The 16,150-nt window shown below is 42.4% G+C and overlaps 1 protein-coding gene across 1 annotated transcript in view; it reads left to right on the top strand.

The window, feature by feature from the left end:
* The window catches only part of LOC311132764 (neurabin-1-like), a gene marked incomplete at its 5' end in the record, with an annotated part of 114,751 nt that overhangs the window by 25,134 nt on the left and 73,467 nt on the right, over positions 1–16,150 (top strand). Inside the window, 2 exons of the mRNA XM_084166060.1 lie at positions 9,446–9,578; positions 15,785–15,905. Of these exons, the coding sequence (XP_084022186.1) occupies positions 9,446–9,578; positions 15,785–15,905 (254 nt within the window). The remainder of the gene's footprint in view (positions 1–9,445; positions 9,579–15,784; positions 15,906–16,150) is intronic.

Genomic DNA, 16,150 nt, shown 5'->3' with positions numbered 1-16,150 from the left:
ATTACATTTTGTCAGCCGGTGACTGTCAAGCAAATAACTGCCAAGCAAATAACTGCCAAGCAAATAACTGCCAAGCAAATAACTGCCGAGCAAATAACTGCCGAGCAAATAACTGCCAAGCAAATAACTGCCAAGCAAATAACTGCCAAGCAAATAACTGCTGAGCAAATAACTGCCAAGCAAATAACTGCCGAGCAAATAACTGTCAAGCAAATAACTGTCAAGCAAATAACTGCCAAGCAAATAACTGCCAAGCAAATAACTGTCAAGCAAATAACTGCCGATCTCACAGTAATTGACCGTTAATTAGCATAAGCACGTTTAGGTGCAGACCTTTGGAACATCTTCATTTTAAAAAGTCTAATAAATCCATTAAATATAGCCTACACCATCACAATAAATCCATTATTTATTTTAGAAAGGTCTAAAGAAACATGATATGAAGAAAATGTAGTCTATTTCAGAAGAACAGAATAGCATACTCTGAGTCCTTATGTTAGACCCTGATATGGCTATGCCATATGGATGTGGGCTACACTAGTTCATTTAGTAGACAAGATTTCCTTAGAATTCTGTGGCATTGTTTTATTATTTTATAGTATGAATAAAATATAATATAGCTTAATAAATTAGAAAGGATATTTTCACCAAGCGATTTCAAAGGAAGTGCGCACATGCGGCTATTCTGTGTTGAGGGGTTAACAAAGAAACTGGTCCTCCTATATGCTTAATTTAGAGTTATTTATGCAACTTTAGTTGTGAGACATAAATTGGGCTAGCTAAGTTCGTAGAGCATGGCGCTTGCAACGCCAGGGTTGTGGGGCCAGTATGAAAAATGTATGCACTCACTAACTGTAAGTCGCTCTGGATAAGAGCGTCTGCTAAATGACTAAAATGTAAATGAAAATGTAATACATTCTAAGGCTGCATGATGGGACTCTAATGATGATTTGAAAAAAGTCGCAAGCTGCACACACTTCATCAGTCTCTCATTCACAATTTGACAAGCACTTGATAATATTCTCACCAGGCCTCGAATTTCTCGGCAGCATCCCCATTGTGTGGCCGTAATACCCCCTAAAAAATCCATGCCTTTTGCAGCTTAAGTGGCTGTTGTGCCCTTGGGCTGAAAATAATAGGCTAATTATAATTCCCTTCTCCCGGCTGCCGTGCTCCGAAGCACCTCTCACTCACAATCCTCTCTCAGATGTAGCCAATGCCCATCACGTGATCGGGTCCTTCTCACAGGCATTTCAGCTAAGTAGGCTACAAGTGAATGAAGCCAGACACATCGGGGACGCAATTGCACGCGTCCCTATTATTGAATTCGAGGCACATATTGAGTATGTTAGAACTGTCCACATTTACTTTTCGTCAGCCAACAAGATGAGTAGGCCTAATGAACAGCAAAAGCTCTAGCCTATGTCAATCTACTATCCCCCATAGTACAAAAGTTGACCTATTCTATTGGTAAACTTGTCCTTCTGTGCAATAAATAAATATTCCAAACATACTCTGGGACAGTTATTAATACAACCACCCGCATCAAAAAAGCTTTTAAAAGCAATGAGGCTGATTGTTTAGCTTATAATGTTGATAAACTATTAGGCAATTTTTTCACATTATAGGCCAAAGCACAGCAATGCACACATGGCAGTAGGCTATAAGTGTGAATGTTCCAAAATGCAATCAATTGGCGGGAAAACACTGTTCTCGAAAGTGACGGCAAATGCGATTATGCATGTAATGCTTTATTATAAAGGTGCATTTTTATGATGAAAATTATCTTCCCCAAACTTGAAACTCACTATGTTTGCCATTTAGACTCTAAACCGGTTGTAAAGCAGATTAATGTGCTTAATTTTAAGAAGTTATTTGGCCAATTTAGTTGTGATACAAACCTTATCAAAACATATAGGCCTATGGGCTAGGCTACATGAGGTGTGCGACTATGATTGGAAAAAGTCGGCAGAAAAGGTATGCGCTGTTTCTTGCCTTAATGCACACGCTGGGCATCATTCACAAGTGACAATACATAATTCACAAGTGATAGGCTAATATTGTCTCCCATCAGACTATTCTTAATTTAATGTTGTCTTTACATATACTAAATAATATATGTGTGATATTAGTTTTGATTTAGAATGGACCGTTATCATGCACCTGTCTCGGAACAGGGGAGAAAAAAAATACAAGTCATCTATGCACTTAAATAGCGAATGAAGGACTATGCACTTACATAGCGAATTGAGGACGCTTTTCCCATGGTTAATTTTTATGCCAGCCAGGTAGGCTATACTCCTGTTGTAAAGCGAAGCAATGTGCTTAATATTAGGAAAGTTGAGAAATAAATATAGTAGGCCTAGCCTATAGAAAGCTGATGGGATCCTCCTCTTTTTAATAGAGGCCAGCGCTCTGTTTTCTCACGCATTCACATAGCCTATAGAAATGTTGCGCAACATGTGCTCATGGGCACTCATGAAGTGTTTGATTAGATTTTCGGTTACATTTGTTTTGATGTCAGAGTGATTAGAGGGACAATAGAGTGCTGAGTACCAGGCAGTTAGCAAGTTTGGTAGGCTACTAATGACCATCAGCAGCATCAGAGCTTGGAGAAGCATAATTACCATTTTATTTTATTTTTATTTTTTTTCACCTTTATTTAACCAGGTAAGCCAGTTGAGAACAAGTTCTCATTTACAACTGCGACCTGGCCAAGATAAAGCAAAGCAGTGCGATAAAAACAACAACACAGAGTTACATATGGGGTAAAAAACATAAAGTCAAAAAATACAACAGAAAATATATATACAGTGTGTGCAAATGTAGCAAGTTATGGAGGTAAGGCAATAAATAGGCTATAGTGCAAAATAATTACAATTAGTATTAACACTGGAATGCTAGATGTGCAAGAGATTATGTGCAAATAGAGATACTGGGGTGCAAAAGAGCAAAATAAATAACAATATAGGGATGAGGTAGTTGGGTGGGCTAATTTCAGATGGGCTGTGTACAGATGCAGTGATCGGTAAGGTGCTCTGACAACTGATGCCTAAAGTTAGTGAGGGAGATAAGAGTCTCCAGCTTCAGAGATTTTTGCAATTCGTTCCAGTCATTGGCAGCAGAGAACTGGAAGGAATGGCGGCCAAAGGAGGTGTTGGCTTTGGGGATGACCAGTGAGATATACCTGCTGGAGCGCAGACTACGGGTGGGTGCTGCTATGGTGACCAATGAGCTAAGATAAGGCGGGGATTTGCCTAGCAGTGATTTATAGATGGCCTGGAGCCAGTGGGTTTGATGACGAACATGTAGTGAGGACCAGCCAACAAGAGCGTACAGGTCACAGTGGTGGGTAGTGTATGGGGCTTTGGAGACAAAACGGATGGCACTGTGATAGACTACATCCAATTTGCTGAGTAGAGTGTTGGAGGCTATTTTGTAAATGACATCGCCGAAGTCAAGGATCGGTAGGATAGTCAGTTTTACGAGGGCATGTTTGGCAGCATGAGTGAAGGAGGCTTTGTTGCGAAATAGGAAGCTGATTCTAGATTTAACTTTGGATTGGAGATTATTAATGTGAGTCTGGAAGGAGAGTTTACAGTCTAACCAGACACCTAGGTATTTGTAGTTGTCCACATACTCTAGGTCAGACCCGTCGAGAGTGGTGATTCTAGTCGGGTGGGCGGGTGCCAGCAGCGTTCGATTGAAGAGCATGCATTTAGTTTTACTAGTGTTTAAGAGCAGTTGGAGGCTACTGAAGGAGTGTTGTATGGCATTGAAGCGCGTTTGGAGGTTTGTTAACACAGTGTCCAATGAAGGGCCAGATGTATACAAAATGGTGTCGTCTGCGTAGAGGTGGATCTGAGAGTCACCAGCAGCAAGAGCGACATCATTGATATACACGGAGAAAAGAGTCGGCCCAAGAATTGAACCCTGTGGCACCCCCATAGAGACTGCCATAGGTCCAGACAACAGGCCCTGCGATTTGACACATTGAACTCTATCTGAGAAGTAATTGGTGAACCAGGCGAGGCAGTCATTTGAGAAACCAAGGCTATTTAGTCTGCCAATAAGAATGCGGTGGTTGACAGAGTCGAAAGCCTTGGCCAGGTCGATGAAGACGGCTGCACAGTACTGTCTATTATCGATCGCGGTTATAATATCGTTTAGGACCTGTGACTAAACATTGTACAGGCCAAACATTGGACAGGAGCTGTGCCGATGCAGACATCATGTCTGTTTGCGTACTGGGAGCAGCAGAGAATGAGTGGACATTAGTCTTTCATAAACTATTTCCTATTTAGTGAGCTGAACACGCATTTATTGTTATGGTCTGTCATACTCATTAATAATCATAATTAATCATTTAGCAGACGCTCTTATCCAGAGCAACTTACAGGAGCAATTAGGGTTAAGTGCCTTGCTCAAGGGCACATCGACAGATTTTTCACCTAGTCGGCTCAGGGATTAGAACCAGCGACCTTTCGGTAACTGGCACAACGCTCTTAACCACTAAGCTACCTGCCGCCTCATAGACTATATCATACTCATAGTCTATATCATACTCATAGACTATATCATATACTATATCATACTCATAGACTATATCATACTCATAGACTATATCATACTAATAGACTATATCATACTCATAGTCTATATCATACTCATAGACTATATCATAGACTGTATCATACTCATAGACTATATCATACTCATAGACAATATCATACTTATAGACTATATCATAGACTATATAATACTCATAGACTATATCATACTCATAGACTATATCATAGACTATATCATACTCATAGACTATTTCATACTCATAGACTATATCCCACAGGGAATCATGTTTTGTGAGACAGACAGACAGACAGCATCTCTCTGTTATTGTAGCAGTATGAATGGCTGTCTTCATCAGGCACTTCTGTTCTGATTAATGTGTTCTTCACATATTAGATATTCTATCATATTAATCATGTTGTATTATCATTAATCATGAAGCATTGTCATTCTCCTGATGTTGCTTATTATGGAGAGTCGAAAACTGACACAGAGACACAGACACTGCTGAATCTGCTAAATCTGACATGTCTTGTCACTGCTCGTCTGCAAACAAATTACAACAATCAACATACAACACCTGTCACCTGTTCTGCAGTAGCCGGTGTGTGTTCAGATAGAAATGCATTATGTAGAACAGATATGACTGTCTGTCGTGTTGAATAGGGGATCCTATCAGCTCTATTCAGACTATTTCTACTGCTACTTTCACCTTACTGGTTAACCCTACTGAATACACCATGCCAGGTGTTTGTTAGTTTGACACCAGGGTGGGTGTTGGCAATGCAGAGCTCAGAGTAGGAATGCTGACCTAGGATCAGTTGAGCCTTTTAGATCATAAAAGAGGGGGGGGGGGGGGCTGATCCCAGATCAGCATTCCTACTCTGAGACGCTGTATGGGCCCAGGTGTGTGTTTGTCACCCAGCTGGTTTTTGGCGGTTCAGAACTGACCTGACGCAGAGAACTTGTATCCGTCTGGGATGTGGTTCATGTGCGTGCGTCAGCCCCTTCGCACCAGAGCGAGCAGCAGAATCCCTCAGGCTGAGGGGGAGTGGAAGTGACTGGTAGCGTTTCAGAAGATGACCATCGCTATGAGGCCCACGCTCAAGGACGACAACTCGCCCCCTTTTCTCCTCTGTCTCTATGGACCTCATATTCCTCCAGTGTGATGACGTGTTAGTGCTGATGAAGATGGGGAGCCACAGTAATAAATCATATAAATAATAATAGTAGAATTAAGGAATAAGGCCCAAGAGGGTGTGGTATATGGCCAATATACCACGGCTAAGGGCTGTTCTTACGCACGACGCAACGCGGAGTACCTGGATACAGCCCGTAGCTGTGATATATTAGCCATATACCACAAACCCCCCAAGGTGCCTTATTGCTTTATAAACTGGTTACCAACGTAATTAGAAGAGTGAAAATAAATGTTTTGTCATACTCTTGGTATACGGTCTGTTATACCGCAGCTGTCAGCCAATCAGCATTCAGGGCTCGAACCACCCAGTTTCTAATAACATATACAGTGAGGGAAAAAAGTACTTGATCCCCTGCTGATTTGTACGTTTGCCCACTGACAAAGAAATGATCAGTCTATAATTTTAATGGTAGGTTTATTTGAACAGTGAGAGACAGAATAACAACAAAAAAATCCAGAAAAACGCATGTCAAAAATGTTATAAATTGATTTGCATTTTAATGAGGGAAATAAGTATTTGACCCCCTCTCAATCAGAAAGATTTCTGGCTCCCAGGTGTCTTTTATACAGGTAACGAGCTGAGATTAGGAGCACACTCTTAAAGGGAGTGCTCCTAATCTCAGTTTGTTACCTGTATAAAAGACACCTGTCCACAGAAGCAATCAATCAATCAGATTCTAAACTCTCCACCATGGCCAAGACCAAAGAGCTCTCCAAGGATGTCAGGGACAAGATTGTAGACCTACACAAGGCTGGAATGGGCTACAAGACCATCGCCAAGCAGCTTGGTGAGAAGGTGACAACAGTTGGTGCGATTATTCACAAATGGAAGAAACACAAAAGAACTGTCAATCTCCCTCGGCCTGGGGCTCCATGCAAGATCTCACCTCGTGGAGTTGCAATGATCATGAGAACGGTGAGGAATCATCCCAGAACTACACGGGAGGATCTTGTCAATGATCTCAAGGCAGCTGGGACCATAGTCACCAAGAAAACAATTGGTAACACACTACGCCGTGAAGGATTGAAATCCTGCAGCGCCCGCAAGGTCCCCCTGCTCAAGAAAGCACATATACAGGGCCGTCTGAAGTTTGTCAATGAACATCTGAATGATTCAGAGGAGAACTGGGTGAAAGTGTTGTGGTCAGATGAGACCAAAATGGAGCTCTTTGGCATCAACTCAACTCGCCGTGTTTGGAGGAGGAGGAATGCTGCCTATGACCCCAAGAACACCATCCCCACCGTCAAACATGGAGGTGGAAACATTATGCTTTGGGGGTGTTTTTCTGCTAAGGGGACAGGACAACTTCACCGCATCAAAGGGACGATGGACGGGGCCATGTACCGTCAAATCTTGGGTGAGAACCTCCTTCCCTCAGCCAGGGCATTGAAAATGGGTCGTGGATGGGTATTCCAGCATGACAATGACCCAAAACACACGGCCAAGGCAACAAAGGAGTGGCTCAAGAAGAAGCACATTAAGGTCCTGGAGTGGCCTAGCCAGTCTCCATACCTTAATCCCATAGAAAATCTGTGGAGGGAGCTGAAGGTTCAAGTTGCCAAACGTCAGCCTCGAAACCTTAATGACTTGGAGAAGATCTGCAAAGAGGAGTGGGACAAAATCCCTCCTGAGATATGTGCAAACCTGGTGGCCAACTACAAGAAACGTCTGACCTCTGTGATTGCCAACAAGGGTTTTGCCACCAAGTACTAAGTCATGTTTTGCAGAGGGGTCAAATACTTATTTCCCTCATTACAATGCAAATCAATTTATAACATTTTTTGCATGCGTTTTTCTGGATTTTTTTGTTGTTATTCTGTCTCTCACTGTTCAAATAAACCTACCATTAAAATTATAGACTGATCATGTCTTTGTCAGTGGGCAAACGTACAAAATCAGCAGGGGATCAAATACTTCTTTCCCTCACTGTATGTGACCGACCGGCTCGATTTGGTCTTATGTAGCAAAATTTGAAATGGTGTTTTTTACATTGGATAAAAGTAGAGACTACACTACAGTTGAGGAACAATGGGAAAGTAAATCTGCTTTGAAAGTTGATAAACTTGTAACCTCACTTTTGAGAAAATGGCCTATGAATGTTTTGGCACACTCAGTCAAGAGTGCTCTGAAATCGGAGTAGATAGCCAGAGCGAATTTACCAGCTCCGTCTATCAACAGCTGTCGCAGTGACGTCATAAACATTCTATTAAAATGAATACTTGCATAGTGGAGTCTTTTGTTAAGACATGTAACTAGCTAGCTAAACATTGAACCATAATCCCAACTCATGACATTACTAACCTGCATGCCTCCTGTAGCTCAGTTGGGAGAGCATGGCGCTTGCAACGCCAGGGTTGTGTTAGCTAGCTAACATTAGGCTATAACTAGCAAAGCAAATGGCTCTGAGATACGAATAATATTACTACACAGATCATACATGTAACGTTAGCTAGCGAGCCAGCCAGCTAACGTTAGCTAACTAGCTAACAGTACACTTTAACTTGAAATGAAAACGACTTTCTAACAAACATAGAAATTTGCAATATCGGAAAATGTAGCTAGCTAAACTATTTTACCCGTATACATGGATGGACGCTTCTCCCTCTCTGTCACGGATGCCATGGTTGCCCTTAGTTTGAAGATGTAATACGGAGACAGGTGTTTTCTCCGTAGCTATCATACTCTAATTCCACTGATTTCAAAACTCTGTCCTCTAGAAAGTGGAGAGCAACACTTATGCAGTTCTACTACGCAATATATATTTTTTAAAGCAGTGTTAGACAGGATTACCTACACATACTGACCAGCTCAAATAGACAGAAGCGTGCTACATGGCTGACCAATCCGAACTCATCTCTCGGCATGTCCAGCCCACTCATTATCTCAGCCAATCATGGCTAGTGGGAAGGTTGCTTTCTTTTTCTGTGGCTAAACCAACTAGGCTCATAATTTAACAATTGTATTCGTATTTACAGATGGCATACAAGTTTGTTATTAATAGGATAAAGGAATCCTTCTACCCCCCCCCCCCCAATTGTAAAGTGGTTATCCCACTGGCTATAGGGTGAACGCACCAATTTGTGAGTCGCTCTGGCTAAGAGCGTCTGCTAAATGACGTTGATGTGCCCTTGAGCAAGGCACTTAACCCTAATTGCTCCTGTAAGTCGCTCTGGATAAGAGCGTCTGCTAAATGACTAAAATGTAAATGTAAAATTAAGGCCAATGAAAGTTCACATGTTCCAGATGGCATTTCTGCCAGAAAATGCATTTGGATATTTTTTTTTAGTTGACGTTCAAATGGCTCTCCTGTGAAGTAGTGACGCGCGACATATGCCTAGTTACCTGAAACGAGTCACATATGACATTTAAAGTAGAGACACCAGTAGTTATGTAGCCTATACTTGTTGTCTACTCTTAATCTCACTGGTTCACTGTACTGCACATATCCACCAAAGCTATTCACTGGACTGGATGAGAATATCATCTTTATTATTTGAAGAACATATTTCAAACACTTGTAGTACCACTCATCTAAAGACATGTGGTCTTGCATAATATACTTCTACCAATGTAAATGTATTGTTACCAACTACTCAATAACAAAACGTGATTCCCCCAACGTAGCTTGTGTAAAAAGTGATAGCTGACAAGTGTGTGTTTCTACATGTCTCCAGGTGTTCAACACCTACTGTAACGAGGACTATGACAGGAGGAATGAGGAGGTGGACCCAGTGGCCTCATCAGCAGAGTACGAGCTGGAGAAGAGGGTGGAGAAACTGGAGCTGTTCCCTGTAGAGCTGGAGAAAGGTACATAGAACTGGGGCCGATCTCAAATAGACCCATATAATCATAACCTCAATGCACTATCCCTTCACTCCCTACCCCCTATGCACTTCATGTACAGTGCCTTCAGAAAGTATTCACACCCCTTAACTTTATTCACATTTTGTTGTGTTACAGCCTGAACTTAAAATTTATTAAATTGAGATTTTTTGTCACTGGCCTACACACAATACCCCATAATGTCAAAGTGGAATTATGTTTTACAAATGAATACAAAATGAAAAGCTCAAATGTCTTGAGTCAATAAGTATTCAACCCCTTTGTTATGGCAAGCCTAAATAAGTTCAGGAGTAAAGATGTGCTTGACAAGTCACATAATAAGTTGCATGGACTCACTCTGTGTGCAATACTAGTGTTTAATATGATTTTTGAATGGCTACCTCATCTCTGTACCCCACACATACCATTATGTGTAAGGTCCCTCAATCGAGCAGTGAATTTCAAGCACTGATTCAACTACAAAGACCACGGAGGTTTTCCAATGCCTAGCAACAAAGGGCACCTATTGGTAGATGGGTAAAAATAAAAAAGTAGACATTGAATACCTCTTTGAGCATGGTGAAGTTATTAATTACACTTTAGATGGTGTATCGATAAACACAGTAACTACAAAGATTCAGGCGTCCTTCCTAACTCAGTTGCCGGAGAGGAAGGAAACCGCTCAGGGATTTCACCATAAGGCCAATGGTGACTTTAAAACATTTACAGTGGCTGTGATAGGAGAAAACTGAGGATGGATCAACAACATTGTAGTTACTCCACAATACTAACCTAAATGACAGAGTGAAAAGAAGGAAGCCTGTACAGAATAATAAATATTCCAAAGCATCCATCCTGTTTGCAATAAGGCACTGAAGTAAAACTGCAAAAATGTGGCAAAGAAATTAACTTTATGTCCTGAATACAAAGCGTTATGTTTGGGGCAAAGCCAACACATCACTAATTACCGCTCTTCATATTTTCAAGCATGGTGGTGGCTGCATCATCTTATGGGTATGCTTGTCATCAGCAAGGACTAAGGAGTTTTTTAGGACAAAAATAAATGGAATAGTGCTAAGCACAGGGTTAGAGTTAAGCACCGGCTTGAAAATCTATGTCAAGGCTTGAAAATCTATGTCAAGGCTTGAAAATCTATGTCAAGGCTTGAAAATATCAGTCTAGCAATGATCAAGAACCAATTTGAATAATTTTTAAAACAATAATGTGCAAATATTGTACAATCCAGGTGTGTAAAGCGCTTAGCGACTTACCCACATAGACTCACAGCTCATCACTTCCAAAGGTGATTCTAACGTATTGAAAACGTATCTAATAAAGATATATTTTATTTTTCATACATTTTTTACAAATGTTAGAATCTTTCTTCCGCTTTGAATTTACAGAGCATTTTGTGTAGATAGTTGACAAAAAATGACAATTAAATCAATTTTAATCCCACTTTGTAAGACAACAAAATGTGTCAAGGGGTGTGAACACTTTCTGAAGGCACTGTAGATAGCTTCATCGTCCCTTACTTTCTGAACATTCATAAACCACATTGCTTATACCTGTCCAATCCTTTCTGGTTTACACAAATGCGTAGTGAGTAGTGATTGGGTCGATTTGGGGTTAGCCATAAAACGTTGCCCTGATAAAACAGAAGAGGAAATACAAAGCAATATTTTGCAAGCTCGGATCTGCAGGGTTTGGGTTAGATAGTGTCTGCAGGGTTAGGGTTAGATAGTTTCTGCAGGGTTGGATAGTGTCTGCAGGGTTAGATAGGGTCTGCAGGGTTAGATAGTGTCTGCAGGGTTAGATAGTGTCTGCAGGGTTAGCTAGTGTCTGCAGGGTTATCTAGTGTCTGCAGGGTTAGATCGTGTCTGCAGGGTTAGATAGTGTCTGCAGGGTTAGATAGTGTCTGCAAGGTTAGATAGGGTCTGCAGGGTTAGATAGTGTCTGCAGGGTTAGGGTTAGATCGTGCCTGCAGGGTTAGATAGTATCTGCAGGGTTAGATAGTGTCTGCAGGGTTAGATAGTGTCTGCAGGGTTAGATCGTGTCTGCAGGGTTAGATCGTGTCTGCAGGGTTAGATAGTGTCTGCAGGGTTAGATAGTGTCTGCAGGGTTAGATAGTGTATGCAGGGTTAGATAGTGTCTGCAGGATTAGATAGTGTCTGCAGGATTAGATTGTGTCTGCAGGGTTAGATAGTGTCTGCAGGGTTAGCTAGTGTCTGCAGGGTTATCTAGTGTCTGCAGGGTTAGATCGTGTCTGCAGGGTTAGATAGTGTCTGCAGGGTTAGATAGTGTCTGCAAGGTTAGATAGGGTCTGCAGGGTTAGATAGTGTCTGCAGGGTTAGGGTTAGATCGTGCCTGCAGGGTTAGATAGTATCTGCAGGGTTAGATAGTGTCTGCAGGGTTAGATAGTGTCTGCAGGGTTAGATCGTGTCTGCAGGGTTAGATCGTGTCTGCAGGGTTAGATAGTGTCTGCAGGGTTAGATAGTGTCTGCAGGGTTAGATAGTGTATGCAGGGTTAGATAGTGTCTGCAGGATTAGATAGTGTCTGCAGGATTAGATTGTGTCTGCAGGGTTAGATAGTGTCTGCAGGGTTAGATAGTGTCTGCAGGGTTAGGGTTAGATCGTGTCTGCAGGGTTAGATAGTGTCTGCAGGGTTAGATAGTGTCTGCAGTGTTAGGGTTAGATAGTGTCTGCAGGGTTAGCTAGTGTCCGCAGTGTTAGGGTTAGCTAGTGTCTGACGGGTTAGGGTTAGATAGTGTCTGCAGGGTTAGCTAGTGTCCGCAGTGTTAGGGTTAGCTAGTGTCTGACGGGTTAGATAGTGTCTGCAGGGTTAGATAGTGTCTGCAGGGTTAGATAGTGTCTGCAGGGTTAGATAGTGTCTGCAGGGTCCTCTCTTCAGTTTCCATCTTTACCTCATCCTTTGATGAAGGGGATTCTGCAGCATTAGTACAATTTCAATCAACCAAATTTACATTTTAGTAATTTAGCAGACACTCTTATCCAGAGCGACTTCATACATTTTGGTACTTTTTCATACTTATCCCCTGTTGGAATTGAACCCACAACCCTGGCATTGCAAGTGCCATGCACTACCAACTGAGCCACCCGGGAGGACGAATGGCACCCTATACCCTATATAGTGCACTACTGTTAATCAGGGTCCATAGGGCTCTGGTCAAATCTTTTATTTATTTCACCTTTATTTAACCAGGTAAGCCAGTTGAGAACAAGTTCTCATTTACAACTGCGACCTGGCCAAGATAAAGCAAAGCAGTGCAATAAAAACAACAACACAGAGTTACATAAAAAGAAAAAAAAAACATAAAGTAAAAAATACAACAGAAAATAGAAAATCTATATACAGTGTGTGCAAATGTAGCAAGTTATGGAGGTAAGGCAATAAATAGGCCATAGTGCAAAATAATTACAATTAGTATTAACACTGGAATGATAGATGTGCAAGAGATGATGTGCAAATAGAGATATTGGGGTGCAAATGAGCAAAATAAATAACAATATGGGGATGAGGTAGTTGGGTGGGCTAATTACAGATGGGCTGTGTACAGGTGCAGTGATCGGTAAGGTGCTCTGACAACTGATGCTTAAAGTTAGTGAGGGAGATAAGAGTCTCCAGCTTCAGAGAACTTTGCAGTTCGTTCCAGTCATTGGCAGCAGAGAACTGGAAGGAATGGCGGCCGAAGGAGGTGTTGGCTTTGGGGATGACCAGTGAGATATACCTGCTGGAGCGCATACTACGGGTGGGTGTTGCTATGGTGACCAATGAGCTAAGATAAGGCGGGGATTTGCCTAGCAGTGATTTATAGATGGCCTGGAGCCAGTGGGTTTGGCGACGAATATGTAGTGAGGACCAGCCAACAAGAGCGTACAGGTCACAGTGGTGTGTAGTATATGGGGCTTTGGTGACAAAACGGATGGCACTGTGATAGACTACATCCAATTTGCTGAGTAGAGTGTTGGAGGCTATTTTGTAAATGACATTGCCGAAGTCAAGGATCGGTAGGATAGTCAGTTTTACGAGGGCATGTTTGGCAGCATGAGTGAAGGAGGCTTTGTTGCGAAACAGGAAGCCAATTCTGGATTTAACTTTGGATTGGAGATGCTTAATGTGAGTCTGGAAGGAGAGTTTACAGTCTAACCAGACACCTAGGTACAGTGGGGGAAAAAAGTATTTAGTCAGCCACCAATTGTGCAAGTTCTCCCACTTAAGAAGATGAGAGAGGCCTGTAATTTTCATCATAGGTACACGTCAACTATGACAGACAAATTGAGATTTTTTTTCTCCAGAAAATTTTATGGTGGAAAATAAGTATTTGGTCACCTACAAACAAGCAAGATTTCTGGCTCTCACAGACCTGTAACTTCTTCTTTAAGAGGCTCCTCTGTCCTCCACTCGTTACCTGTATTAATGGCACCTGTTTGAACTTGTTATCAGTATAAAAGACACCTGTCCACAACCTCAAACCAGTCACACTCCAAACTCCACTATGGCCAAGACCAAAGAGCTGTCAAAGGACACCAGAAATAAAATTGTAGACCTGCACCAGGCTGGGAAGACTGAATCTGCAATAGGTAAGCAGCTTGGTTTGAAGAAATCAACTGTGGGAGCAATTATTAGGAAATGGAAGACATACAAGACCACTGATAATCTCCCTCGATCTGGGGCTCCACGCAAGATCTCACCCTGTGGGGTCAAAATGATCACAAGAACGGTGAGCAAAAATCCCAGAACCACACGGGGGGACCTAGTGAATGACCTGCAGAGAGCTGGGACCAAAGTAACAAAGCCTACCATCAGTAACACACTACGCCGCCAGGGACTCAAATCCTGCAGTGCCAGACGTGTCCCCCTGCTTAAGCCAGTACATGTCCAGGCCCGTCTGAAGTTTGCTAGAGTGCATTTGGATGATCCAGAAGAGGATTGGGAGAATGTCATATGGTCAGATGAAACCAAAATATAACTTTTTGGTAAAAACTCAACTCGTCGTGTTTGGAGGACAAAGAATGCTGAGTTGCATCCAAAGAACACCATACCTACTGTGAAGCATGGGGGTGGAAACATTATGCTTTGGGGCTGTTTTTCTGCAAAGGGACCAGGACGACTGATCCGTGTAAAGGAAAGAATGAATGGGGCCATGTATCGTGAGATTTTGAGTGAAAACCTCCTTCCATCAGCAAGGGCATTGAAGATGAAACGTGGCTGGGTCTTTCAGCATGACAATGATCCCAAACACACCGCCCGGGCAACGAAGGAGTGGCTTCGTAAGAAGCAATTCAAGGTCCTGGAGTAGCCTAGCCAGTCTCCAGATCTCAACCCCATAGAAAATCTTTGGAGGGAGTTGAAAGTCCGTGTTGCCCAGCGACAGCCCCAAAACATCACTGCTCTAGAGGAGATCTGCATGGAGGAATGGGCCAAAATACCAGCAACAGTGTGTGAAAACCTTGTGAAGACTTACAGAAAACGTTTGACCTGTGTCATTGCCAACAAAGGGTATATAACAAAGTATTGAGACACTTTTGTTATTGACCAAATACTTATTTTCCACCATAATATGCAAATAAATTCATTAAAAATTTTATGTTTTTTTCAGGATTTTTTTTTCTCATTTTGTCTGTCATAGTTGACGTGTACCTATGATGAAAATTACAGGCCTCTCTCATCTTTTTAAGTGGGAGAACTTGCACAATTGGTGGCTGACTAAATACTTTTTTCCCCCACTGTATTTGTAGTTGTCCACATACTCTAGGTCAGACCCGTCGAGAGTAGTGATTCTAGTCGGGTGTGCGGGTGCCAGCAAATGAAGTGCATTAGGGTACCATTTGTGACACAAACCTAGAATAGAATTCTTTACATTGTACGATTCTCTCCTCTCCTGTTATGCAATCCTTGAGAGGACCATTAATTATTTAATTGGAGTGTAATTGTTTCATAATGGAAAGGAATTTCCCGTCCATCTTTTCCATTTCAGTGGGACCATTTGCTGTATCTATCTATCTATCCCTCCCTCCCTCCTACCCACAGTCAGGGGGCTGACATTGGGGATGGTATTGACTGAAACACACACACACACAGGGCACCCCCCCCCCCCCCCCCTTCTCTCTCTCAGACACACAGACATACACACTTGCCATTGTATAACTACTGTCTCCTCTCTGCCCAGATGACGATGGCCTTGGTATCAGTATCATAGGGATGGGAGTGGGTGCTGACGCCGGTCTGGAGAAACTTGGCATCTTCGTCAAGACTGTCATCGAGGGCGGGGCAGCTGAAAGAGATGACAGGTAAGAGCTTTCTGCTTCCTGAGAAGGTGCCAACTCAATCCCTGTACACACACACACACACACACACACACACACACACACACACACACCAGTCCTCATTGCCCAGAGAGATTTAGCAGCAGGGGTCTGGGATTACAGTCAGGCGGGAGGCACGGCCTGAAATTGAAGGAACGGCTCTGGGATGTTATCACACTCTGCAGCTGCAGGAAACAGTGTGTGTGTGTGTGTGTGTGTGTGTGTGTGTG

The sequence above is a fragment of the Coregonus lavaretus genome (genome assembly GCF_964263955.1).
Source record: "Coregonus lavaretus genome assembly, chromosome: 7".
NCBI classification, from domain to species: Eukaryota; Metazoa; Chordata; class Actinopteri; order Salmoniformes; family Salmonidae; genus Coregonus; species Coregonus lavaretus.
The sequence above is the reverse complement of the archived record's forward strand: the minus strand, read 5'-3'. Positions and strand labels throughout refer to the sequence as shown.